Genomic DNA, 27,825 nt, shown 5'->3' with positions numbered 1-27,825 from the left:
TGCAGAGGTTTCCACGGGATGCGGGTGAAACCGCTGGCAGAAGCTAAGTAGTTGTATTATAAAGACTATTTTAAGTCGTCATTTGTTTGTCAGTTTCGGAGCCTTAAGACTAAACAGTCGGCCGACAGCTGAAAGAATGGTAGGCAATTGTTTTTAAAGAAAATCTTGATTCCAATCTAAGCTTTCAGTTGCTCTGGTACAGGCTACTTAAATCAGATCTTTGTAATGTGCGTACTACCATTCATCTTCATACTAATTTATGAGCCTGATCGAAGAATCGTTCAACTAAAAGTTTGCAATGTGCGAAAGCTCACTGCTGGGCTGCGGCCTCCTCTCACACGGAGAAGGATTGAGCGTTAATCACCACGCTTGCTCAATGCGGGTTGGTGATTAGTTGGTCTTAGGGTACAAATAAAAAAAATGTTTTCTCTTATTATATTTATTAGAATAATCTTCAGTCTGTTAAACATCACATAATGTAGTTTTTATTATGTCTTGCACTCTGCCTCTGTTAAGAATAAGAAAAAATATTGTCAATAAAAATAGTAACAGTCGTTTTCCCGAGTCCCGTGGAAACGACTACCCGTACCGGGATAAAATATAGCCTATGTTACTCGGGAAGAGTGTAGCTTTCCAACAGTGAAAGAGTTTTACAAATCGGTTCTGTAATTTCGGACCTTAAAAATAGGTTTCCTCTTTATTATAATATTAAAGAAATATAGATTAGTGTCATTTTAAAATGTTAAAATAAACTTATATATATGTATACAACTTAAAATTGAAAACACGCTAGACGCTATTGTCATCAGAACTCAGAGCGTGTGCAAAATTTCATCCTAATCGGAGACCGGGAAGTGGGTCAAATTGAGATTCCAAGATTTTCTTACATACATAGTTACAAGTGAAATAATATAAGCGTGTTAAGAAATACTTACTTATGTACAAAAAAGTTGTTTTTACTAGTATCGTACTTAGAGTATATGAAAGTTGGTATCTGATTCACTAACACCCAAACATCATCCTCTTTCACCTTTAAATCTGAAAAAAAAAGTAAATACAATATATGTATGTATATATGTCTTAATCTGAATAATACAATGTACATGTCAAAAGTAGTTCATGAAACATGATATTTTATATGAGATATGTAATGCTTAAGCTGTATACAGAAAGAAAGCTGGAAAAAGCGGAAGCGGAAACTTATAAGCGCTGACCGGCGCGGCGGCGCCGACATAAGCTGGAAACGTATAAGCGCTTATCGGCGCGTGTTCATATATTTTCCTGCGTGGGTTACCAGCGCTGTCAAGCGCCGTTAAGCGCTTATACGTTTCCAGCTTCTTCCAGCTTTCTTTCTGTATACGGCCTTAGAAACTTTTACAAAGCAGCCCATAGTCTGGAAGTTGGTGATTGATACACCCGTGCATTGGATCTCTTTCCGGTGGTGTCGGATTGTCGTCCCATCGCGCTATGAGAGTGAAGGAATAGCGAGTGCACCTGTGTCCAAGCAAATGTGCCTGCACTGTAATATGTTCTGCGCAGCTGGCTGATTTTCTTACATGAGAACAGCCGCCTTAGCCGATAATCGGATAGGAGGACATCATCATCAGTTATCTGCCACGCATTTCCGATCTTTCAAACAGTATTTTTATCCTAAATACATTCACCTGCGCAGAAATGATTTATTAGCAAAGAACCAATCCCGAGTGACGGCTATGACGCGATGCGCTGCGGGCCAATCACCGCTTTAGCCCGCCCCCGCGCCTCACTTCATACCACAAAAGGGACCCAATAAATCACTTCTGCGCAGGTGAAGGTCAGCGCTCAAGATTTATGCCGATGATTATACTTACCTGAAATATACACTAGTTTCGTATGGCTCTGAGCTACGGGCACAGAGATCTTGCTAATGAGAGGAACTTTAGTATTCCAACACATGATACTATCTTGAGCTACATTTGCGAACAGTAATGTCTTGGTTCCACTGTGGAAGTCATGAGAACCGCTCTGAGAGAACGCCCCTCTGACACCTTCGAGCTGAAATTGAAATTTCATCATATATTTCATGAAAAGAAGAAAGTCGTGCAGCCTAGTGGGTAAAGAACCGACCTCTCGAGTATGAGGGTGTGGGTTCGATTCCAGGTCAGGCAAGTACCAATGCAACTTTTCTAAGTTTGAATGTACTTTCTAAGTATATCTTGGACACCAATGACTGAGTTTCGGATGGCACGTTAAACTGTAGGTCCCGGCTGTCATTGAACATCCTTGACAGTCGTTACGGGTAGTCAGAAGCCAGTAAGTTTGACAACCAGTCTTACCAAGGTGTATTGGGTTGCCCGGGTAAGAGGAGGTCAGATAGGCAGTCGCTCCTTGTAAAACACAAGTACTCAGCTGTATCCGGTTAGAATGGAAGCCGACCCCAATATAGTTGAGAAAACGCTCACAAGATGATTGTGTCCTTAGACTTATAATAATTTAGAAAATAATAACAGATACTTAGATTTTCTAATTTTATCCACATGCGGGAAATAGTTCTCTCGGTTATCAGTTGGGTTTACCTTGAAACTCTCAGCAATCTTAGGGTCCGATACGCTATCAGGGTTCTTTAAAACCTCATTGGATACAGAGAACTCCTGTGTCGACATCAGAGGATGGTAATAAGCTTTTCTGACACCCTTGCTGTCAGGGTCTGATAGAGCAATACTGAATAGACCGTCTTTCCAATTCAGATTGTGACCTGAAAAATAATCAAAAGATTTTTTACACGCTTATATTAGCTTCACTTGTAACTATGTATGTAAGAAAATCTTGGATTCTTAACCCCACTTCCCGGTCTTCGATTAGGATAAAATTTTTGCACACGCTCTGATTTCTGATGACAATACATGGCTAGCTAAGAAACGTCATTGCAAATCAAATGAATCCAAAAAAAAAAGAAAAAAAAAGCTAAAGTGAGTTTTCTTCAAAACCTAATGCCAAACGATCAATTATGAGGTTAAGCAACCCTTGGCGCGGTCTGTCTGTGGATGGGCGACCATCTTGTCATAACGCTTTGTTTCGGAAGGCACGATAAACTGTAGGTCCCTGTTGTCATTAGAACATCTTTGGTAGTCGTATCGACTAGTCAGAAGCTAGAAAGTCTGACAACCAGCCTTACGTAACTAGGTTGAGGAGGTCAGATAGGCAGTCGCTCCTTGTGGCACACTGGTACTCAGCTGCATCAGATTAGACTGGAAGCCGACCCCAACATAGTTGGGAAAAGGCTCGGGAGATGATGATGATGTCAGGAAAAAGAGGCAGATGATGATCTTTAAAAGTTTTTTTCAATTACCTGCAACACTGAAGTTGGTAGCTCCAACATCATACTTGAATGTAGGATGTTCAAAACGCCAACTGTCTTTTCTCTTTAAAGAGAATACTATCAGACCGTTCTGAGCTAAATCATTTATGTAGGCGAAAGCATCGTCGCACGTTGATGACGTGACATCCACAGTTATTGAGGTTAGACCTGAAAAAAAAACGGTTAAATAATAGTTTAAAAATAGTAGAAAAACACGCTTTTATGAATGCACGTGAAAATGGGCAAAGTTCATTACAAGACTTTTCTAACAAGTCCAAACATGGCTATGATACGATGTTCCATCATGAAGTTCCAGTTCATATCTTCCGGCTAGTCAACGTTTATAATGTAATACATAATACACTTTTCTTTAAGAAAAAGCATATTACACTAGCTGTTCCCCGGAGTTTCACTCGCGTCCCTGGGGATCTTTTTCTCGTACCCGGGAATAAGTCCCGTAACAGGCTTAATTTAGCTTATGTTAGTTTAGTCGGCGTATAGTTTAGCTCTCCAACACTGATACATAGATTCAGTAGTTTCAGAGCTTTTGAGGGTACAATTTTACCTACCCGAATATGTAAAATTTCCCCAATCGAACATTAACCTTCTACTATTGTGATAAGGTTCAAAGTCGGTATATATTTACCTGAAGTGGTCCCGTTCACTAAAACCTTATCCGGAATGGTATATCTCAGTATTTCTTCATCAGTTTTCAAATCAATTATGATTATTTCAGGCTTCTTGTTACGTTGAAAATCCCCTGAAATCGTGTTAAAAAAGAATTCGTTAGTTACTTCAGAAATAACTGGACGGGCTGAAATTGCTTTGTGGGTTTTAGATACATTCACAAAGCAACTAAGAGCCTGGAAGTTGGTGATTGATACACCCATGCATCGGAGAGCACGTTAATGTCGATCCTGCTTGTGATCTCTCTCCGGTGGTGTCGGATTGTCGTCCCACCGCGCTATGAGAGTGAAGGAATAGTGAGTACACCTGTGTCCAAGCCAAAGCTTGCGCACTATAATTAATGCAAAAATCTATATCTATATTCTATATACATATATAAAAATGAATTGCTGTTCGTTAGTCTCGCTAAAACTCGAGAACGGCTGGGCCGATTGAGCTGATTTTAGTTTTAAAATGTTTGTCGTAGTCCAGGGTAGGTGTAAACGGTGAGCAAATAAGGGAAAAAAAATAGCGAGTAAGATTCCCGGGACGGGAGTGATTAGACAAAAACCAACTTACGGAATGCCGCAGAACCACAAAAGTAAAGTACTAGGACAGCATAATTCACCTTAGTAAGGTATACCAATATCGAAATTTCGATGCAACTGCTCACCATGTATCAGGGTAGCATAACTTATATGAGTATACCAATACCAAGTGTAGGTAGACGCTACTGCTCACCATGTACCAGAACGGCAAAAAATACACCGGGAGCGGGTAATACCGCGGGAACGGCTAGTATAATATAATAATAACCATGGAGTTTCTAGCCCGTTCTTCTCTACAAGACGCTACTTTTCGAATGGACAACTAGAATCAAACGTATCTATAGTGCTTGTAAAGGCCGTGGTAAAGGTATATAAAATGATTAGACTTTTTTGACATTTGTAAAGCACTGGTACTCAGCTACATCCGGTTAGACTGGAAGCCGACCCCAACATAATTGGGAAAAAGGCTCGGAAAAAGAAGACTTTTTTGTCATTTTTTGTTATGTATGTATTTGAACTTACCAGGGATCTCTAAAAGACCAGTATCAACCATCCACAGTCTGCCACAAGCATCTACCCTAGGCCTATATACTGAGAAGAACTTATCCACACTAGCAGAGTTGGGGTAAGGCTTCAACAGTGGTGAAGACTCCTTAGAGTCCAAATCTACGTAATTTAGAGTCGATGGTATGCCTGAAAAAAATAATTGCAATAGGTATATGAGTAGCCACTTAACTAAAGGTATAAAGTAAATAAACTTTTTTTAGTTAAGTATATATGTAACTAAAGGTGAATAATCTATTTTTTTTAACGACGCGGCGACGTCAAAAATCATCAAATGACCCCTCCCGCTGTGGGTTAGCAGCGGTGAGGGAGTGTCAGACTTACTGACTAAAAACCGTCGTGTTCCGTCGTAGGCCTTAGGTATATGTACCAGGGCCGCGGTAACTCGCGCGAACAATCCCGCAGCCTTTTGCAAACTTTTTGCAAAAATAAACTACTCCATTAAGCGGAGATGACAATGATGAAAAGTCATGGTGACTTAGTGGATAAAGAACCAACCTCTCAAGTACCAGTGAGTGGGTTTGATTCCAGGTCAGGCAAGTACCAATGCAACTCTTCTTAGCTTGTATGTATGTACTTTCTAAGTATATCTTGGACACCAATGACTTCGTTTCGGGGGGCACGATAAACTGTAGGTCGCGGCTGTCATTGAACATCTTTGGCAGTCGTTACGGTTAATCCGAAGCCAGTAGTCCTGACAACTAGTCTTACGAAGGGGTACTAAAGGTACATTGCCCAAGTAAACGGGTTGAGGAGATCAGATAGGTAGTCGCTCCATGTGCCATACTGGTACTCAGCTGCATCCTGTTAGACTGGAAGCCGACCCCAACATAGTTGGTTGAGGCTCGGGAGATGATGATGATGAGAACTATAGGTATTTACCATAGCGTCTTCGCGGCACAGTGATGAAAAGTTTTTTTTCATAAACTTCGAAACCAATTGGTATGTTATTGTATTGAGTGAAATAGCTGTCTTTTTCCTCTCTAGAGTCTCTGAAATATATTGAGGTATAATCTTTTTTTACGGGTTCATCTTTAATATCTGAAATAAACAAAAGAAGAACATACATATATATTGTCTCATCACAGTAATACCAAAGAGGCGAGAATTTGTGTGGGTTGTAAGTTTCGAAATGAAATCGTTTATTTTGCAAGTTGGACATTACATCACGTTTACACGTCATTTTAAGAACGCTGGGGTCGGCATTTCCTAACTGACTGATCCTTGAGAAGAAACGCCGAAATAAACTCAAGGGTCATAGTCTCTTTTTAGAGTCCAAACATGTTATCTAGATACTAATATTATAAAGCTGAAGAGTTTGTTTGTTTGTTTGTTTGAACGCGCTAATCTCAGGAACTACTGGTCTGATTTGAAAATTTCTTTCAGTGTTAGATAGCCCATTTATCGAGGAAGGCTATAGGGAAGTAGTTCCCACGGGATGCGGGTGAAACCGCTGGCAGAAGCTCATAATATGTGTGAGTGTCACCATGTACGCTTTACTTCTTCATGCGCAAACGGCAAAATGGATTTTGATGAAACTTTCCAGTAATGAAGCTTAAATATCAGAATTATACATAGACTGCTTTTTTATCTGGGTGTGAAAACTAGTTACTTGAAAAAGAGAGTAAAACCACTCGCGACAGCTAATTATTTAAATTAAAAAAAAAACAAAACAATATAAAAAAAATGTGTTTCTTTGTTTGTCTTGCCTAAAGGCTCCGAAACGAATGAATCGAATTGAAAAATTCTTTCACTGTTGGAAAGCTACACTCTTCCCGAGTAGCATAGGCTATATTTTATCCCGATACGGGCAGTAGTTCCCACAAGACGCGGGTGAAACTACGAGAAAACGGCTAGTTAATATCGAAAAATACTCACATTGAATGCCATCAAAATTATAGCCAATTTGTTTCCAAGCAAAAACTTCTTTCATTTTATTAAATCTATTATTTCCAATAAGATACACTTGAGCACTACATATTTTTACCAGATACAGTAACAAAACGATTTTTAAATGCATGTTTATAAAGTACACAATTTTGTTGAACTGACTGTCTTATAAGAAGTTGTTCTAAATACTGGTTCTTCATGTTTGTATTTTGCATATTTATTGTATAAAGATACGTTCATAATAGTACCTAGATATATCTCCGGTGGTGTCGGATTGTCGTCCCATCGCGCTATGAGAGTGAAGGAATAGTGAGTGCACCTGTGTCCAAGCAAATGTGCCCAAACTATGATAATTATGTCCTGCGCAGCTGACTGATCTCCTTATATAAGGTTCTTCGAACCTACAAACAGACATCGTGTTGCTGGGGAGTTTGTTGCGCCACTTCTTAATTAGCAATAACACATAGGAAGTGGTGAAGGGTGGGCGTTTTTGGGCTATTTTTTATACATTTCTGACGTTCGAAAAGTGCTGATTTTCATCCTACTTTGAATAAATGACTTTTTATCTTTATCCTTTAAAGCGTGTATACCTAGTTATCAGCACGAATCTTGAGCTCTGACCTTCACCTGCGCCGAAGTAATTTATTGAGCCTTTTGTGGTATGAAGTGAGGCGCGGGGGCGGGCTAAAGCGGTCATTGGCCCGCAGTGCATCGCGTCATAGCCGTCACTCGGGATTGGTTCTTTGCTAATAAATCACTTCTGCGCAGATGTAGGTCAGAGCTCAAGATTCGTGCCGATAACTATAAGGGCTAGCAACATTCCTCGTTCTCTTGACACCTGGATTTTAGCTAGCTTCTTTCTTATGAGATATTGCGTTATGACATCTCCGCTAATCATTTTGTTTTGCAAGTTTTAGTCTTTATTATGAACGAGACTTTACTATAACAAGTTTATCAAGTTTAATGTAAATAACCTTTATATTAAAATCCTCGGTCACAACTATCAACAGACATTATATGCATTTGTAGCATAAGGAAAACCCGTATTTATTATTATTATTCTACTAGCTTCCGCCCGCGACTTCGCCCGCGTAGAGTTCGGTTATATCGCTTTTCCAAGAGAATTCTTCAAAAGTTTGGGATAAAAACTATCCTGTTCTTTCTCAAGGTCAACTCTATCTCTGTACAGTTCAGTGGTTTAGACGTGAAAGCGTAACAGACAGACAGACACACAGACAGACAGAGTTGCTTTTGCATTTATAATATTAGTAAGGATTAGTAGGGATACCTACTAATATAATATAAATAAATAGGAAACGTTTCTTTGGTTCTTTCTACCGTAAAGGTTCCGTAACTACTGAACCGATTTGAAAAATTATTTTACAGTTGGAAAGCTACACTGTTTTCCGAGTAACATAGGCTATATTTTATCCCGGTACAGGCAGTAGTTCCCTCGGGACGCGGGCAATCGGTTGGTTGTTTGATATTATAAACTTCTGGATAGATTTAGATGAAACTTGGCGGCAAATAAGCTACTTTTTATCTGGGACCGGGAAGTAGGTAGTTCCCTCAGAAAGCGGATGAAACCGCGGGAAAACGGCTCGTAATATAATAAAGAGGAAACTGTTTTGGGTTTTTTTGTATCCTAACACACTAACACATCAATAAAACACATGTTAATTACAAAAATAATATTTATTCGAAGTTTATTCAGATTTACAACGTAATTTTAATCTCAGTTGTCATTTTGACAGCTTACGTCATGTGTCAAAATATTTTTTAAATCTTTTACATTATAAAATTTGTATTTGTTTATAATATTTATTTATTTAAACAATTCTTGAGTGTGACATGCCAACATCCTGCCAAGTTGTGAAGTATTGCTTGAAAACTGCAGGCTCCGTGCCTTGAGGAATCTTCACTACGTGCACCTGTGAAAAAGATAATTTTAATTTAGTTTAATCTTCATCATTTGCCTAGCCTAATCTCAATAAGCCTGGATGCACACATTCTGTTTCCTGGTCAGGAATTCCTGATCGGGTCCGTGACACTAGCTCACACTTTCCGGTTCTGACTATCTGAACGCACGAAGATTCCGAAACGAATGTCTAGTTTTTTTCCGTTCGGAAAACGTAAGAACGTGTGCGCTCTTGTGAACATTTTGTACGAAAAAAGAGCATTTCGGTTTCGGAATCTGAATTCCTGATCAGGAAACAGAATCCGGAAACCGAATGTATGCGCCAGGCTTATGTTGGGGTAACATATGCGTGTGTGAGTGACATTTTACGAATGTTGGTTGGTAGCTTCACAACTGTAGGTATATCTTTATAATAGCAGGGTTGTTAACTTGTTACTCACCCATGAAGGATAGCTCTTGGATGCGATCAATTGTTGCGCCTTTGTCATGGCTTCGTTCTTTTCCTAGAAAAATAAAGCAAAAATTATCATGTAATAACTTTATTATTACACTAGCTGGTGCCCGCGACTTCGTCTGCGCAGGTTTAGTATTTCGAACAATATGTTTACAAATTGTAGCCTATATGTTATTCTGATGTATAAGCTATATTATTGTAAAGTTTCATTAAAATCCATTCAGTAGTTTTTGCGTGAAAGAGTAACAAACATCCATACATCCATACATACAAACTTTCGCGTTTATAATATTAGTAGGATATTCTGTCTATAGATGTCATCTCCCGACCCTTTTCCTCAAATAGTTATGTTGGGATCGGCTGTATGAGTATCATTATAAGAGAGACTTATCAAAGGAGGAGTAGTATTAGTGCAGGAGATTAGTACCTACTTATTATTTCTTCGAGGAGTGTAGGTATAATATAGTTATTGATAGTATTGTATTTTTTTTTAATAAATATTATTAAAGGGGGAGGATTATATTTTTCTAAATAAGTATTATTTTATCAAAAACATCGTGAACAAGGAAAGTCGAAGGAAAGATTGGAAGGGGTCGTCCAAGGTACAGCTACATCAAACGAATTAAAGAAAAGGTGAATGTTGTGATGTATAAGGAAGTTCAGGAGTTGGCGCTAGATAGGCGTCAATGGAAGGAGCTGCACCGACAAGAGCTGGGCTCTTAAATTGATGATGATGATAGAGTTAGGAGAAGTATTATAAAAGGGATATTGCTACTTACTTTGTCACTGGATTGTCTGCCAGTCCAAACATAGATACTGCCAGTGACAGTATCCAAAACGTAGCTATCCTGTGAAAAAAAATAATTTTAAATAAATATCAAAATTGTTAATTATTGAGCTTTGGCTGTTTCTTCTTCTTAGCAATAAGAATAAGACATAGGTAGGAAGTGGTGAAAGTGAGCGATTTGGGGGCTGTCTTTTGTGTATTTTGACGTTCCTAAAGTGCCGTTTTATTATTGTTTTCTGTCATAAATTGGTCTTGATTGATTAGTAATTTGGTTTTAAAAAACAATGGGCTGGTTTCAAAGAAGGCATATGAGCGTGAAAACAGTAACGTTCGTCCCCCGAACACCCGCATTTTGGTGCTACTTTCTTAGGAGATTCTCCGTTATGAAATCTCCACTCGTTTTGTTATACTTCTCCAAAAATGGACTTTCGTTAATGAAAAGGCTAGGTAGATAAAAATACAGATAGATAGCTTACACCAGGTTTCAGCTGATCCTGTCTGAATGGTCCAGCGATGGATGTCACCGACAGTTTTCCGTTCATTTCAGAAAGTTGTAACAGCACCACGGATTGCGCTTCACTACGCTCAAAAGCCTGAAAATTATTGCAAAATATCAATAACAATTTATTTAATTATATAATGGTGTCCAAGGCCAATTTCGGTCACTTCGACTGTTCTCATATAAGGAGTTCAGCCAGCTGCGCAGGACATATTATAGTGCAGGCACAAGCGTTTGCGCAGACACAGGTGCACTCACTGTCATGGTCGCCTCGTGGGTAAAGTATCAACCTCTCAAGTATGAGTGTGGGTTCGACAGGTCAGGCAAGTACCAATGCAACTCTTCTAAGTTTGTATGTACTTTCTAAGTATCTCTGGACTGTTTCAGAAGGCACGATAATCTATAGGTATTTCCCGGCTGTTATTTGAACATCTTTGGCAGTCGTTACCGGTAGTCAGAATCCAGGAATTAAGAACCGTTCTGCACAGAGTACAGAGATATCGGGTTGCTTGGGTTGAACAGATCAAATAGGCAGACGCTCCATATAACACTAGGCCTAGTATTTACCTGGTCATCACCTCCCGCGCTAGCTTCAGGAACTAACTCCCTAGTACCGGATCCGAGAGCCGTGAAGAACTTCTGAACGTCCACGTCGCTTGAATACTGGTCTGAAATGTAAATATTATTGTTAGATATTTTTTTAGGGAACTTCTCCCCGCATGTGGATAATCTGGGGCCTATATACTGTAAGTCTGTATGGTATTGCGAAGTTTCATTATAATTCAACTAGTATTTTTTGTGTGAAAGAGTATAGTATTTTGAATGGACCATATTGATGTGACAATGATGAAGTTACTCCGTATTTCGGAAGGCATATTAAATGGGTGCCAGCTGTCATTAAACAATTTTTGGCATTTCCGTCTTACCAAGTGAGTGAGTTACCGCGGCGCTGGTACATAAAGGGCTTAAGAAGGAACATGGTGGATTTTAGTCAGTAAGAGTCTGACACTCCCTCACGCTGCACACACAGCGGGATATGTATTTGGTGATTTCTCACCAACACATATAAAAGATTTACTTACCAACAATCTCAACTCTAGCTCTGCCGTTATGATCCTGGTCTCTGATCTGATTGGCTACGGATATAGCCTTGAGTTTCTCCACGTTCCTCGCGGATTCTCCGACGTAGACTAAAACATCGTTACCGACGTCTAGTATGAAAACATCGCCCTTGTTCATTGAGGAGAATACTGGGTCTACCTGTGAAAACGAAGAGTGATTTATAACTATCAACTACAAAATCACAGATACTGCGAACATTTTACACAAAAATGTGACGTTTTCTCATCGGTCGGGTTATACCGCCATCTTGAAAAAGTGTCATTCTTTGTTTACCTTTTAGCTCTTGCTTGTTAAAAGACTAGGTAAAAAGTCGTGGTGGCCTAGTGGGTAAAGTACCAACTTCTCAAGTATAAGTGCGTGGGTTCGATGCCACGTCAGGCAAATACCAATGCAACTTTCCTAAGTTTGTATGCACTTTCTTAGTATATCTTGGACACCAATTGACTGTGTTTCGGATGGCACGTTAAACTGTAGGCCCCGGCTGTCACTTGAACTTGATATTTGTCAGTCGTCAGAGGTAGTCAGAACCCAAGTAAGCCTGCTAACCAGTCTTACCTATGGGGTATCGGGTTGCCCGAGTAACTAGGCTGAAGAGGTCAGATAGGCAGTCGCTCCTTGTGGCACATTGGTGCTCAGCTGCCACCGGTTAGACTGGAAGCCGACCCCAACATAGTTGGGAAAAGGCTAGGAGGATGATGAGCCCACGTAGCCAATATATGTATAATCCTCTTGAAGGAGATCATGTATGTGTTGCTATTTGGTCTCTACTTCTAGTTAAACATTTAAAACCATGTTAAAGTACATACCTGTCTAGTACGAATGTTTCTCTTGCCCTTAACTTGCAGTAACCTCTTCTCCGCACCTGGGTTTGTCACGACGTGGTTGAAACCGCTGGTGTTGCCTCCGGAAAGGTATTGTATACCTGGAAAATGTAAACATACAAATTGGGAACCTCGCTTTTGGGAAGTTGGTTAGAAATAACGAGATACAGTTTAATAATTTCTTATAATTCTATGCGTAAATTGTAAATCTAAAGAGTTTGTTTGTTTGTACCTACGCGCTATCTTAATAAAAATTGGACTGATTTGAAAAATTATTTCTTGATTCTTGATCAGGAATTGTTACTTACGATTCAAATCGAAAACAATTTTTTTTAAGTTGGCTTACTTACTAAACCTATATTATATGCTAAATTATTAATAAAATATATACAAATATAGGTACCTATACTAAATTGCCATTAAATGCAGGTTACAAGTAATTTTTTTTCTGAAAACCGCATCAAAATTCGATTAATCCACAACACAACATAGGTACTATAAAATCATCATAAACAAACATAGTACAAAGTCAAACTCAGCAACTCTTTTTTCAAGTCGGTTCAATACTCGTGTCATTCATTAGAACGATCAATTAGACGTGAACGAAGCTAATTAGGTTGTTCTTTCAATTGTCTGTGGGAGCTATTGATGTTCAATTAGAACGAATTGTAGTTCATTGACGGAACTGATGTTATAGGAGTAGGACCTGGCACTCATTAGAGATCGCATTAAAAATGTACCGTATATATAATACTAATAGAGTTGAAGTTTCAATGAAAACGATCGTAAGTTTTTGTTTTCTGGCGCCGTGCTACGAATGTGCGCAACCTTGAGTGAATTCCCATGAAACCTCTAAAAATACTAATAATACATACAGAGGTTTTTGCTACATAGTATTTAAAATATGACATCATAATTTAAAAGTTCATTGTGATCGTTTTTATGTATTTCAACATTACTACAAGAAAAAAAAGCTAAAAAGTCAGCGCCATCTATTATCGAGTAGCAGAACTAAAAACACTCCAAACTGTTTTGCAACTCCAACAGATGGCGCTACATGTTATTTGCTTTAAACTATCAAAATAATATCTTTTTTAGTTAAGTAAGATAAGATGGGTGTACTATGCCCAATCGAATGACAAATAATCGAATGCCAATTGATCGACCACTATAAATCGAAATTCTAAATACTCGAACATTCATAATATCGAATGGTTATTAAATCGAACATTCAATACATCGCGCAGTCAATACATCGAGTGTTCAAAATATCGAATGTTCGTTTGATCGAGCGTTAAATGCATCACATATTCATCCTATCGAAAAATCTTTATTTTTTATGAAAACAAGAAAAACTCAAAATTCACTAATACATCACATTTTAATCTTTAATTCTTATCTTTTAAAGGTAAAGTCTGTTTTTTAATCTCGTAGACTAAATTGACACTTGCAAAATGTCAAACTTCCAAATAATTTTGCTAGCTCTGTGGTGCAGTGTTGTACTTACGATACCGGTTCGTTGAATCGTAACTTTTTATCTATAATAGACGCACTAATAGACGCGATTACGCATGGCTTTGCGTGGTCAGATATCCCTGGCAGTTTGTAGCACGTCGTACAGCCATGTGTACGCACGTGAATTTTAAATATAAAACTTTGAATGAATATTAAATTCGTCTATTATAGATAAAAAGTTACGATTCAACGAACCGGTATCGTAAGTACACAACGCGGGATTGGGAAGACCTATTTTACAAAAAAGAGGCAAAAGGGATGATAATGCGATTGAAAAAATTTTAAATAATAAAATCTACATTAAAATTTATAAATTATTCATAAATTTTAAGTTTTTCTTGTTTTAATAAAAAATAAAGATTTTTCGATAGGATGAATATGTGATGCATTTAACGCTCGATCAAACGAACATTCGATATTTTGAACACTCGATGTATTGACTGCGCGATGTATTGAATGTTCGATTTAATAACCATTCGATATTATGAATGTTCGAGTATTTAGAATTTCGATTTATAGTGGTCGATCAATTGGCATTCGATTATTTGTCATTCGATTGGGCATAGTACACCCAGATAAGATAGTCAATTATTTACATACCTGAAGGGAAATATCCTTTGAACTGCTGGCTCTCTTGACCCATAACCTCTCTGTGCTGTACGGCGGCTCCTTCAAACTTGTCATCAAGGCCTACTGTCAAGATGGCGGCAGCCCCTGATTCGTCTTGAGTAGATTCGCTGCCGATCCAGTAGTGGATGTCCCAGGATAAACGGTTTCTTTTGTCTGCTGTAGTCTGTAAAATTAGATTGTTTATTTACTATGACATAGGAAAATTATAACACTACTCTGTGTAAGAGGAGGCTTGATCACAGAAGTGATAAAATGGCTGATGATGGCATGATGGTGATAGGAAAAATATCGGTTGCGAATTTAAGATGGTTTTCATGAAGTCGGTTCCAAAATAAGATAGGAATATGGCAAAAACTTTACTAGTATCTAAAGTCGATTAAAAATATTTAATCTCTATAGATATAGTCATAAAAAAGTTATTAGTAAAGCAAAGATGCAAGGTACTACGTTTTTAAAAGCTTTTGCCTTACATTATAGCCAAATTAAAGTCACCAGTAGCTTACTTGTAAAGTTACTTGGTGAATAATTCTTTGATCTTACCTTAAGAACAATGTAGGAGTCTCCCTTATAGAATTTGCCGAAGTCATTCGGTGGCACTGCAACCGGCTCGAAAGCCTGTGAAATACATATTCAATAAATATATAAAATGGCTTTTGAAGTTCAAAAGTGTTTAAATTAAAATTCAATATATTTATTACGACTTATTTGTTTGCCAACTAATATTAAATTGGACGTTTTTGTTGAATCATGTTACGTTACTTTTATTCACTAAATAATAATTAAAAACGCCTGTCATTTATTTTTTTCGTACGTGAAGGTTTTTAGTTCAGCTACTTGATAGCTTAGCTACTTGATAACAGATGTCGCTACTTACATTGATTCTCCAAACTTCAACACCAGCTTGACGGCCGGCGTTCGCGAAAGCTGTGTGCACCCTTGCTTTGCTTCTGGCATCCTGAAATAATGAAAAGATATATTCATATAGGTATTTAATCTATATTATTATAATAGCCGAAGTTTGGTTTAACGCCTTATTCTCAGGATCCACTTAGGCGGATAAGGAAAAAAATGTTAGTTAGGTAAGCCATAAAATATCGAGAAAGGAGATTTTATGGGGCATTGTAGGAATTGGGTAATCTCTAGATCTGCTGAGCCGATTGTGCCATTTTTATCCGGGTGCTCGAAGTTATTGCCGTGGGACGCATGTAACACCGTTTTTGGAAGCTAAAGTAGGTAAATGGATAAATTCAAGTTGTGTGAAAATCGGTTCAGGAATCCAGAGATTTGGTAGGTACTTGCTTAAAATATGACTGACCCACAAACACTACCTTTTTTTACATCTATAACATTAGATACTTAGGCTGGAGTGCAGTGGCGGCCCTAGGGGTGTGCGAACTGTGCCTTCGCACAGGGCCTCGCGCTTTGGGGGGCCTCGCGCTACAACCCACACTAATATAGAAAAAAATATAATTAAAAATTATATATCTATAATTCATTCTCCGTTTACTTCTTGAGTTCTCAATTTAACAAAAAGTTGGAACACCAAAGTAACAAAAACAACTGGCTCTCGATCCAGTCACGGATTCTTTTTATTTGTGCTTAATTCTGAGTTTCATTTGAGAGTCCGTAAACAAACAATTAAAAAAAATTCGCGCTCGATGCGCTCGCGGCTGTTCACTTGTCAGTACAGTTCATTCTAACATGATTAGAGTACTTTTATGTCCCAAAACTCAAAAATTTTCGCGCTCGCTGCGCTCGCGGCTTTTCACTTCTCAATACCGTTCATTCTACCATGATTAGAGTACTTTTATGTCCCAAAACTCAAAAATTTTCGCGCTCGCTACGCTCGCGGCTGTTCACTTGTAAATACCGTTCCTTCTAACATGATTAGAGTACTTTTATGTCCCAAAACTCAAAAATTTTCGCGCTCGCTGCGCTCGCGACTTCACCTTGCACTGTTGATTACTATACAAGTTTAGGTGCTTTAGTGACCCAAAGCTCAAAAATTTTTGCGCTCGCTTCGCTCGCGGGTGCTTTATTTTCCTATTCTTTTTTTTTCATCCTTTTTTAGCCGAACATAGAAGGTAGCGCCGCTTGTAAGTCCTTTTATTAACAAGAAAATAACTCCTAGCTCGCAACACAGACTTTTCACGTAGGACAAAGGGCCTCGCATAGACCTCCCGCACGTAGCCTCGCAATGGCTAGGGCCGCCGCTGCTGGAGTGCGCCGACAACATAAACGTCCGTTTTTTCTTATTGTTTTATTTTGGAAATTGAACGCGAATTTTAGACAGTTGTTTTCAAAAAAAAGGACATTCTTGTTATTAATGAATTTGGTTCCTAGAATCATTCAGTCCAAAAAAAAATCGAGCTTCGTAGTAAAAAAACTGTCGTTTAAGCGACTGTCAGCGAAATCGATCCTCAGTAGGTCATGTTATAATTCGACCTTTACGACCAAACAATCCATTATGAGAATGAGTCTTTATATCGTGACCTTATCGCGACCTGGGGATCACCGCGCCCTTATGATGTCAGTGTAAATCAATTGATGTAGGTTTGTAGGTCTATATCTCTCCCTTGGCGATTACGTTATTTTGGGGGACGGTTTTGTATATTTGACTAACTTAAGCCTTTCACTGATCGGGTAAGTGCCAGTTGGACTCGCACGCCTAGGGTTACAGCCAAAAAAACAAGTTTGCTGTATACGGGCCCCCTAAAATATTAATTTTATTTTAGTGGTCTTTCAGTATTCATTGTTTTATCGGCAACAGAAATACATAATTTTTGGCAACGGTCTTGCTATCACGGTTAATGAGATACTAGACTGGCAGATATGACAGACGGGCAGCGAAGTCTCACTAGGGTCCCGTTTTTGCCTTTTGACTAAAACTGAGCTTCGAATGTAGGAGGTCGCATGCAAGGAAGTTAATATTACTTTTAATTAAACACAGATTGATATTTCCGGCTGTCATTGAACATCCTTGACAGTCGTTACGGGTAGCCCGAAGCCAGTAAGTCTGACACCAGTCTAATCAAGGGGTGTAGGGTTGCCCGGGTAACTGGATTGAGGGGGTCAGATAGGGCAGTCGCTCCATGTGAAGCACTGGTACTCAGCTGCATGCGGTTAGACTGGAAGCCGACTCCAAAATAGTTGGGAAAAAGGCTCGGAAGATGATGATATTTCCAGCGGTCAACGTCCCACGTAGGCCATATTCTGATTCAAAAAACAAGTTAGCCACCATTTAAACTAGACGCCACATCATTGAGTCTATAAATCTAGCTGAAACTACTTCAAAGACGAGTCGCAGGCCTGTTTACTAAATACCTAGACGTTTATATTAGCTGTTTTATCATTCTGAACGTAGCAAGACTAAAAATATCTTAAGAAACACGTGTAGAGAGTAAAAAACTGGTCAAGGGTGAGCCGGTCTCGCAAGAAGGTTTCGTACTGATATTAAATAGTAGCCGTTTTCAACCATTGGTTGCCCGGGTAACTGCTGGGTTGAGGGGGTCAGATAGGGCAGTCGCTCCTTGTAAAGCACTGGTACTCAGATGCATCCGGTTAGACTGGAAGTCGACCCCAACATTGTTGGGAAAAGGCTCGGAGGATGATGAGCTGTTTTCACCTGTGTCCTGTGGGAACTACTACTGCTCGTACCGGGATAAAATATAGCCTTTGTTACTCGGGAAGAGTGTAGCGCCCCAACTGTGAAAGAATTTTTCAAATCGGTTCTGTAGTTTCGGGGCCTTTACAAACAAAAGAATGTTTCCTCTCTATAATTGTTGAGCAAAAAAAACACGTTGTTTCAATTATTTTTGTTGTGTTTTTAGCTAATTTGTTTTGTGCCATTTTGGCGAGATTTTACCAAAAATTTTCGCAAACAAAAGTACGCTATGTCGCGAGTCCACAGCTAGCATGTGTTCGCGCGGCGGTTGCAGTGTCGCGGACATGTTAGTAATGTTCGCGCGCAATGTGTTACTGTTTGCTACAGCGAGTACACCACGAGATACAGCCGTGTGCGTCACTAGGGAACCCTAAATTGTTTCTAAATAGATTTTTATGTTCTGTCGACTGATTTTCGGTTTTTATTAGCTTCATAGTAAACCCGAGGCTCAGTAAAAGCCACATGTCAGTGTCAAGGTTAAGCTGATTTTACCGCGGTCGGGTTTTGGATGGGTGACCAGTTATTACTTATTTATGTGAAATTGGAAGGCAGTTTAAACTGGTTTAAACTGGTTTGGTTTATAATATAAAAGTTTCGCGTTGAATTAGCTTTTCCCAACTATGTATGTTGTGGCCGGCTTCCAGTCTAGCTGGATGCAGCTGAGTACCAGTGTGGCAATTCAATATATCTTGGTAAAGACTGGTTGTCAGACTTTTTGGTTGCTATCTACACGGAACGACTGCCAAAGATGTTCAGATGACAGCCGATATCCATCAATTTAGGTAGCGTGCTTTCCGAAACACCATGGTCACCCTTCAACGGAGCGACCAAGCGTTGCTTAACCTTATGATCGATCGACCCGTGCGGCTGTTACTTCTTCATCATCATCATCATCATCATCATCTCAGCCATAGGACGTCCACTGCTGAACATAGGCCTCCCCTTAGATCTCCACAGATACCTGTTGGAGGCGACCTGCAACCAGCGTCTTCCGACGACCTTTATAAGGTCGTCTGTCCACCTTGTTGGTGGACTGTCTGTCTGTTACTTAGCCACACGTTATTTATTCAAAGTACTTAAATATATTAAAGGCGCCAACAGACCACATAGATAAATTAATAAAATTTTTTATAAACATAAGTTTATTACAGTTCATAAAATATTATTTTTCATCTACACTTTCTGCTGGCCACAAAAAATCGGTTTTGCAATAAAATGTTGAAGGAAACCACAGTTTTGGAAAAAGGCCAAGATATAGTCAATATCTGAAACTTTTTTTTCAGCAAATATTTCTAGCCGATTTCACAATTTCAACTGCGTCTGAATCGAACTATGTATAATCATCGGCACGAATCTTGAGCGCTGACCTTCAACTGCGCAGAAGTAATTTATTGGGTCCCTTTTGTGGTATGAAGTGAGGAGCGGGAGCGGGCTGAAGCGGTGATTGGCCCGCAGTGCATCGCGTCATAGCCGTCACTCGGGATTGGTTCTTTGCTAATAAATCACTTCTGCGCAGATGAAGGTCAGCGCTCAAGATTCGTGCCGATAACTGATTTTAAAGTCATCTCTTAGACTCTAGTATTTTCACCAACAAATACCTAAATTTAGGGATCCCGTAACAGCATTTAGGGAACACCTAATACGAATTTAGTTTTCACCAAAGTTTAAGTAGCCCTTATAACCTTTATTATTGGGGGAGCCCTTGTTCTAAGTGACACTTAGTTAGGGAAACGTTAAGAGATTGTTGGTGAAAACGGGCATAGAACTTTTAGTCGGCCGATAGTTGGTTTGAGCTCTTAAATCAGTATGAAGATGAATGGTAGTACGCACATTACAAAGATCAGGTGTTTAGCCGGTATCGAACGACTGAAAACTTTGATGGATTTAAGTTTTTTTTTTATGTTATTTATGTTATGGACCATGTGATTAATTCGGGCATTATTTATAATGCCCGAGCATTATGAATAATGTCTAGCTTTATCGGGCCAAGTGATTAATAACTATCTTAACTTCATTATTTATCACATTGCACGGACATTATTATATTGCTACATGATAGTTGGGCAATTTGATAATAAAGCTATATTTTATGCGTTGCGAGGGTGGCAGTTGTTCTAATAAATAAATCCTGTTACTTGCTACATATTTTATGATTATTGTTTTAAATTATATGTTCTATTTTAATGGGAAATTATAAGTCTAGCCACAAAACTATTAATTGGACAATTGTCATCTAATTTACTAACTCGGTCTCGTTTTTCTTGATCTCATTTTTCTTGGCTCGTTTTTTTTTATGGTAGAATTTAATTTGGATTCAAAACATTGTATTAAAAACTGAACTTAGTGACGAAAACGAATCGCTGCAAAACCGACTCCACGTAGTCTTGTCTGCCCTACCCCTAGAGTGCAATTCAAAACCGTGTAGGCGCGGAGGGGCGAGGCGGCCTGCGAGCTGAGGCGCAGGTAGTTGAAGCGCTCGCCGCCGCGGCTGAGGCGCAAGCCGAAGCTGCGGTGGTGAGCGTGAAAACCATCTGCGACGATAAGCTCGCATGGGACCGCCGGAGCCCCGCAGAGCCGTGACAGAAGCCATGCTTGCTGCATGTTGCATGCTTACTTCTATGCTCTGTCAATTGATATGGGATGTGTTATATTTAGTTTATTTTAAGTTAAATGTCAATAACAATAAAAAAATGAAATTAAATATGTTTGTATTACTTTGCCCAAAAGGTCACGGGCAATATGTATAGTACCCGGTCAATTTGATTGTTTGAATAATTATTATCAAATTGCACTCTCATATTGGGCATTATTCATAATGACCGGGCATTATGTATACTGCCCAATTTATCACTTGGTCCATAACATTAATAAGTATTATGAAACTGAAGATTCTGTGTGTCTGCATGACCTAAGTATTCGGTATTTTTTTAATTATTAGATAGCCCATGTATAGGGGCAGCCTATAAGCTACTTTTTATCCCGGTGCGCGGAGTAGTTCCGTCCCAAAGATCTGGCAGACGCTATACTTATTCCGATACATATGTTATGGACCAAGTGATAAATTGAGCAGTGTACATAATGCCCGGTCATTATGAATAATGCCCAATATGAGAGTGCAATTTGATAATAATAATTCAAATAATCAAATTGACCGGGCACTATACATATTGCCCGTCACCTTTTGGGCAATGTAATACAAACATATTTCATTTCATTTTCTTAACATAACACATCCCATATTAATTGACCCAGCATGGAAGTAAGCATGCAACATGCAACAAGCATCGATTCTGTCACGGCTCCGGTGCTGCTGGGCTCCGGCGGTCCCATGCGAGCTTATCGTCGCAGATGGTTTTCACGCTCACCACCGCAGCTTCGGCTTGCTGGCCGGCTCAGTCGGCCAGCCTCAGCCGCGGCGCCGAGCGTTTCAACTACCTGCGCCTCAGCTCGCAGGCCGCCTCGCCCCTCCGCGCCTACGCGGTTTTGAATTGCACTCTAGGGGTAGGGCAGACAAGACTACGTGGAGTCGGTTTTGCAGCGATTCGTTTTCGTCAGTAAGTTCAAGTTTTAATACAATGTTTTGAATCCAAATTAAATTCTACCATAAAAAAAACGAGCCAAGAAAAATGAGATCAAGAAAAACGAGATAGATATAATAGAACATATAATTTAAAACAATAATCATAAAATATGTAGCAAGTAACAGGATTTATTTATTAGAACAACTGCCACCATCGCACCGCATAAGATATAGCTTTATTATCAAATTACCCAACTATCATGTAGCAATATAATAATGCCCGTACAATGTGATAAATAATGAAGTTAAGATAGTTATTAATCACATGGCCCGACAAAGCTAGACATTATTCATAATGCTCGGGCATTATTTATAATGCCCGAATTAATCACATGGTCCATAACATTAATAACGAACAACAACATAAGTATACCTAGGTCACTTTTCTTTCCATATGTCGGAAATAGTTTTTTCAGAACACGGGTGAAACCGCAAGCGTAAGATAGTCTCATTATAAGTAGGATTGCATGTTTATTTTTTAAATGATTTATTTTCAATAGAGATGATATAATACTATTACTGATAGAGAAACATATGTTTTATATTAACTGTATGATTGTAATGAATCCGGTCAAGGGTGAGTCGCAAATGAACGCAATTTCTTATAGAATAATGTATGAGAAGCTAATTTGTTTGAGAAGAAGCTGATCTGACGTTCCTTATCTATACTATGTAATATAATAAAAAGAAATCATTTGTTTGCATCATAAAGGCCCCAAAACTACTGAACCGATTAAAAAAAATCACTATTGGAAAAGTAACATAGGGTACATTTCACCCGGGTATGGGAAATAATTTTCCGGGGGCACAACGAACCTACGTCTGCTCCTTGCGTTTTCATGCCAAAAGTATTGATCTGATTTAAATGAGATACACATGTAGGTACCTAAGTACCTAGTCTAGACGGCTCTAGAGCTTAAGATAACATTTTAGATTACTCAAAAAGGAGGATGAAATCGACTAGCTAAGTAGTTTACAATTAGTCAAGTTTTCAAATCTTACCTTATCAGTCAGTGAAGTAATCTGTCCAGTGACAGGTTGTGTCCTGGTGGCGCTCCTGGGAGCAGCATACGTCACTGCTGCCACCAGCAGTAGAACTCCTAACACCTTCATTCTGTAACAGAATAAATAATGTATATTAGCTTCGTATGTTTAGATTTTTCCCAACTATGTTGGGGTCAGCTTCCAGTCTAATTGGGTGCAGCTGAGTACCAGTGTGTTATATGGAGCCACTGCCTATCCGTTCCAATCTAGTCACTTGGGCAACGGGATACGACATGGTAAAGACTGGTTGTTTTTTTTTTGGATTTTGAATACCCGTAACGACTGCTAAAGATGTTTATAATGACAGCCGGGCCACCAATTTAAAGTGCCTTCAGAAACACAAGAATTCGTCAGTACAAGACAGGTCGATCACCCGTCCGCGGACTATAAAAGAAAGATTTATTTATCCGTCTCCTGATTTAGGTACAGTTTTCTTAAAACAACTGTTTACTTTGAAAATTGAACGTGAAAATTCATAGTAAACCCTCGTTTTAAGAAAAAATACGCTTATAACTCTCAATCTCAAAGCTACTTTTTTCCAAGGACTGGGTCTCATATCTCATGAAACTTCATAGACACTTCCAAAAAAACAGATGTTCACTATAGCCTTCTTGCAATACTAAGTTGTCTATACGTCCGCCGAACGTGGGCCTAAAAAGATTAATCTTTCCACATACAGCTGGTACTACAATACATACAAACAAATAATAGTGACTCACACATACACAGTACATTTAAGAGCAATGAGTAACAATGAACTCACCATGGTCTGTTGACTAATAAGGAAAGGCTAGGAATCTTAGGCTGACTATAGACATAACAATTTTAGGAAGCAACTTAATGTTGCCCGCGGTACCCTCTTTTTAACCCCCGACGCAAAAACGACGGGGTGTTATAAGTTTGACGTGTCTGTGTGTGTGTGTGTGTGTGTATGTGGCATCGTAGCTCCCAAACGGATGATCCGATTGTAATGCGGTTTTTTTTGTTTAAAAGGTATGTCAGTCGGGAGTGTTCTTAGCTATGTTTGGTGGAAATCGGTTCAGGTCTTCAAGGTCATCAGCTCGTTTGCTAGATGTGATAGGAATGTTACACGCTCAGTTTACTTGCAAGTATATGTGGGATCTGAAATTTGAAACACTAATGTCTTTTGGAACCACTGAGCTGGTCTGCTGTTAGGGCACGAAGGTAGGAGACGTAACCCTGAACTGCCTTTTAGTAAACCCATCGAGTTTGGGCTCGTTGAATTTGTCTTGACGAGTTCTCTTCATGTTTCTGATTGACGAGAAACTGATGCTGGAAATGGGATGTGGCGGATGAAACCCTGGAATGCCGGAATGAAACGGATAAACCGATTTACATTTTTGCTGAAAATCTAGAATGTCCAAAGGTTAATCTTTATTGTTTCTCAATCTGTGCAATTCTCCCAGAGCCAGTTTGTCATGAGGATTGTTAAACAGCTTCCTTTGGCCGAGATCGCATATAGCGACCCCATCTTAAGATAAAATAAATTAAATGAAAGAAGGAAAAATTAAGGAGCTCCTTTAAAAAGCATGAAATAAAATTAAATTATAAATTAAAAACCCCGACCCAAAAAGTACGCAATAATTATGACAAAGGTTAAAACGCTAAACCCTATACAAAGCAAAAAAAAACTTTTAACACTACGTAAACTAAATTTTGACGTGTCGGGGGACCGCTTTTTACCTTCATAAATACTTACATAAATCTAATGATACCTACCTAATTACAACATTCGTTTAAAAAAAAAACACGTATCTAAAGTAATGAATTAGAGCGGTCCCCCGACACGACAAAATTTAGTTTACGTAGTGTTAAAAGTTTTTTTTTGCTTTGTATAGGATTTAGCGTTTTTAACCTTTTGTCATAATTATTGCGTACTTTTTTTGGGTCGGGGGTTTTTTTAAATTTATAATTTAATTTTATTTTATATTATACTCACTCTGAGTCTTTATATTATCGAAATGAGGGATCTATGCTTTCTTCTCTCATTCTTTTCTTTATAAAAATATTTAAGCATTTATCGACAACTCCTATTTGCTCCCGCCCTGTTCCCAAGTTATTTGTGATGGGCCCAATATGTTTTTTTTCTGCTAGACGTCATACTAACATCCCCTTCCTTCTTATTCATGTCCTCTTTCAGGCAATCAATCCATCCTTTCCTCGGTCTACCTCTTCCTCTCCATTTTTCCACATTCATACTTAACACACACTTTTTAGCATGCGTTTCACACCGACTCATCACATGCCCATAATACCACGACAAACGCAGACCTCTCATTTATTTCCACAAAACTTACAATATTCGTATAGATTTGTCTGTTTTGTAGTGGTGATAATTAGTGATAAATATTCGTGGGAAGCTAAACTTGATCTAACATACAAGCGAAACGAAAAACAGTAGATTATTAAGACATTAACAAATACATGTTTTTTCTTAGTGTATAACCTTCCTAACCGACACAGTTTGTAAGCAGTAATTATATCATTCTACGTGGTTTAGTTAACAACTATTATTTTTTCCTTAACCGAAGCAGTTTAGACAAAGAAGTTTATATACCTACATATGCGGATATATATATATAATATGTATAGATGACCATCTTGATAATTTTAACAACCACAATTTGAGGGTCAATATCTGCCTAGCCTTTTCCCTATGTTTGGGTCGGCTTCCAGTCTAACCGGATGTAGCTGAGTACCAGTGTGCCACAAGGAGCGAATGCCTATCTGACCTCCTCAACCCAGTTACCAGGGCAACCCAATGCCCATTGGTAAGACTGGTTATCAGACATTGAAGTTTCTAACTACCTACCCGTAGCATCATCATTTGAAGGTATTGATAGCGTTTTGTAACTAATGTGTAAAATGTTGGGGTCGGCTTCCAGTCTAATCAGATAAAGCAGTTCATGAAATACATGCCTGGTGACAGACGGACCAAATAGTCTAGGTAATAATGTCCAATTTTACCATAAGTAGTTTTTACATAGTGCGTTTTATTCTTAAAAACACGACTACGTAATTGCGGGATTGTTCGCGCTCATTACCGCGGCGCTGCTACATAAAGGGCTTAAGAAGGAACATGGTGGCTTTTAGTCAGTAAGAGTCTGACACTCCCTCACGCTGCACCCACAGCGGGAGGGGGCATTTGATGATTAAGTATACCTCCAAAAAATAGATTAAAATAATTTTCTCAGAATTTGATAGAAATTATGTTTTTTTTTGTCATTCGGATAAACCAATATGGCGATCAAAACATGTGAATTTACTTATAAATAAACGATTATCGAAATTACAAGAAGTCGTAGGTCACGCTTATATCGGAGTTGCACAAACAATTTTATCTAATAATAACAATATATAAACAATATACGATAAGGAATATGTCTATGAAATGATTACTTCATAGTTTCAGACATACTTAATATATCAACCATCACCTATTTATTTGAAACTAACCTACTATTCGACTGTCAAAATCTGTATAGGTATTCTAAATATCTAAATATTATCTACAAGTTCTTTTCCCGCGGTTTCACCCGCGTCCCGTGGAAACTACTGCTCGTACCGGGATAAAATATAGCCTATGTCACTCGGGAAGAGTGTAGCTTTCCAACGGTGAAAGAATTTTTCAAATTGGATCTGTAGTTTCGGAGCCTTTAGGGTACAAACAAAAACGTTTCCTCTTTATTTTATTAGAGCAAACACTTATCAAATAGTTACTCTTGGGAAATAATAATTCGTTATGTAGGCATGGTTTACTGTTTACGAAAATAATACAGACAGACATGTGTTGCTGGGGAGTTTGTTGCGCCACTTCTTCCCAGCAATAACACATAGGAAGTGGTGAAGGGTGGGCGTTTTAGAAGTTGTCATTATTTTAAAATTTTGACGTTTATTATTTTATTTTTAAGTTAGGTATTTGAATGTTATAAAAATATACCTTTCTCTTAAAATAAACTAGATTTGTAACCGGTTTACATAAATATGAACTGTGTTACAATTCATTCATTTAAATAATTATGTAATTATTCATACAAAGTTTTATAACATTTTTGTATCATTTTTTTGTTTGTACCATAAAGGCTCCGAAATACTGAACCAATTTGGAAATATTTTTTCACAGTTAAGAAGCTACATTATCCCCGAGTAACATAGGCTATTTCAGCGTTGGATGGCTATATATTTTATCCGGATGCGTGAAGGTAGTAGTTCAAATAATTGTTTTATAATCTTAGCTACAAGTAGAAAAAAAATATAGAAAGCCTGACGCTGGTATTTTTTTATTACGAGCCATATGCTTAACATCTATTCCTACAACAGAAAATTAATTGATAACGAAATATAGGTAATGTTTTTAACATTATTTTGCAATGCCTGTTATACCTAGTTAATCTGATAGGTATAAGACGTAACGTAACACTATAAAGGTTAATTTTAAATGTCACTGTCATTGATAAATTTGAAGAAAGAAAAAAGTAAACCAACCTCTTTTACAATTAAAAAAAAACAATCAAAACTCTTTACAACAACAACATAGAAAAAAAAACAATCAAATAGCTACGTTCGAGATTTGAAAACTAAAAAATAAGTTCAGAACAAAAAAGTTTTTACTCACGCGTTTTAAAAATAAGAACTATTTATGGTCACTTCAATCACGCATGCGCGGTAAGGCCGCGCGCTGACAACTGACAATTTGACCTAAGATGGCCGACTACCAGTTTTATAGACCAACAATATTCATAATATAACAATGGAGAACGGATTT

The 27,825-nt window shown here is 38.4% G+C and overlaps 2 protein-coding genes across 2 annotated transcripts; both read right to left on the bottom strand.

Annotated features, from left to right (window-relative positions):
• Positions 1-430: 430 nt before the first annotated feature.
• LOC110383035 (L-dopachrome tautomerase yellow-f2) lies at positions 431-7,210 on the bottom strand. The gene is made up of 9 exons (XM_064043380.1): positions 6,994-7,210; positions 5,998-6,156; positions 5,074-5,244; positions 3,984-4,097; positions 3,329-3,505; positions 2,556-2,734; positions 1,851-2,034; positions 936-1,038; positions 431-508 (listed from the first exon to the last, which is right to left on the bottom strand). The coding sequence occupies exons 1-9, from the start codon at positions 7,133-7,135 to the stop codon at positions 463-465; spliced, it is 1,275 nt and encodes a 424-aa protein (XP_063899450.1). The 5' UTR covers positions 7,136-7,210; the 3' UTR covers positions 431-462.
• Positions 7,211-8,681: 1,471 nt separating this feature from the next.
• On the bottom strand, positions 8,682-27,825 carry LOC110383036 (gelsolin). The gene is made up of 12 exons (XM_064043213.1): positions 27,676-27,825; positions 22,998-23,109; positions 15,626-15,706; positions 15,292-15,366; positions 14,722-14,914; positions 12,592-12,707; positions 11,746-11,923; positions 11,231-11,331; positions 10,641-10,757; positions 10,157-10,225; positions 9,364-9,426; positions 8,682-8,936 (listed from the first exon to the last, which is right to left on the bottom strand). The coding sequence occupies exons 2-12, from the start codon at positions 23,106-23,108 to the stop codon at positions 8,835-8,837; spliced, it is 1,206 nt and encodes a 401-aa protein (XP_063899283.1). The 5' UTR covers position 23,109; positions 27,676-27,825; the 3' UTR covers positions 8,682-8,834.

This window comes from Helicoverpa armigera, chromosome 31, assembly GCF_030705265.1.
Source record: "Helicoverpa armigera isolate CAAS_96S chromosome 31, ASM3070526v1, whole genome shotgun sequence".
In the NCBI taxonomy this organism is placed as follows: domain Eukaryota; kingdom Metazoa; phylum Arthropoda; class Insecta; order Lepidoptera; family Noctuidae; genus Helicoverpa; species Helicoverpa armigera.
Note: the sequence above shows the minus strand (reverse complement) of the source record. Positions and strands in the feature narration are given on the sequence as shown.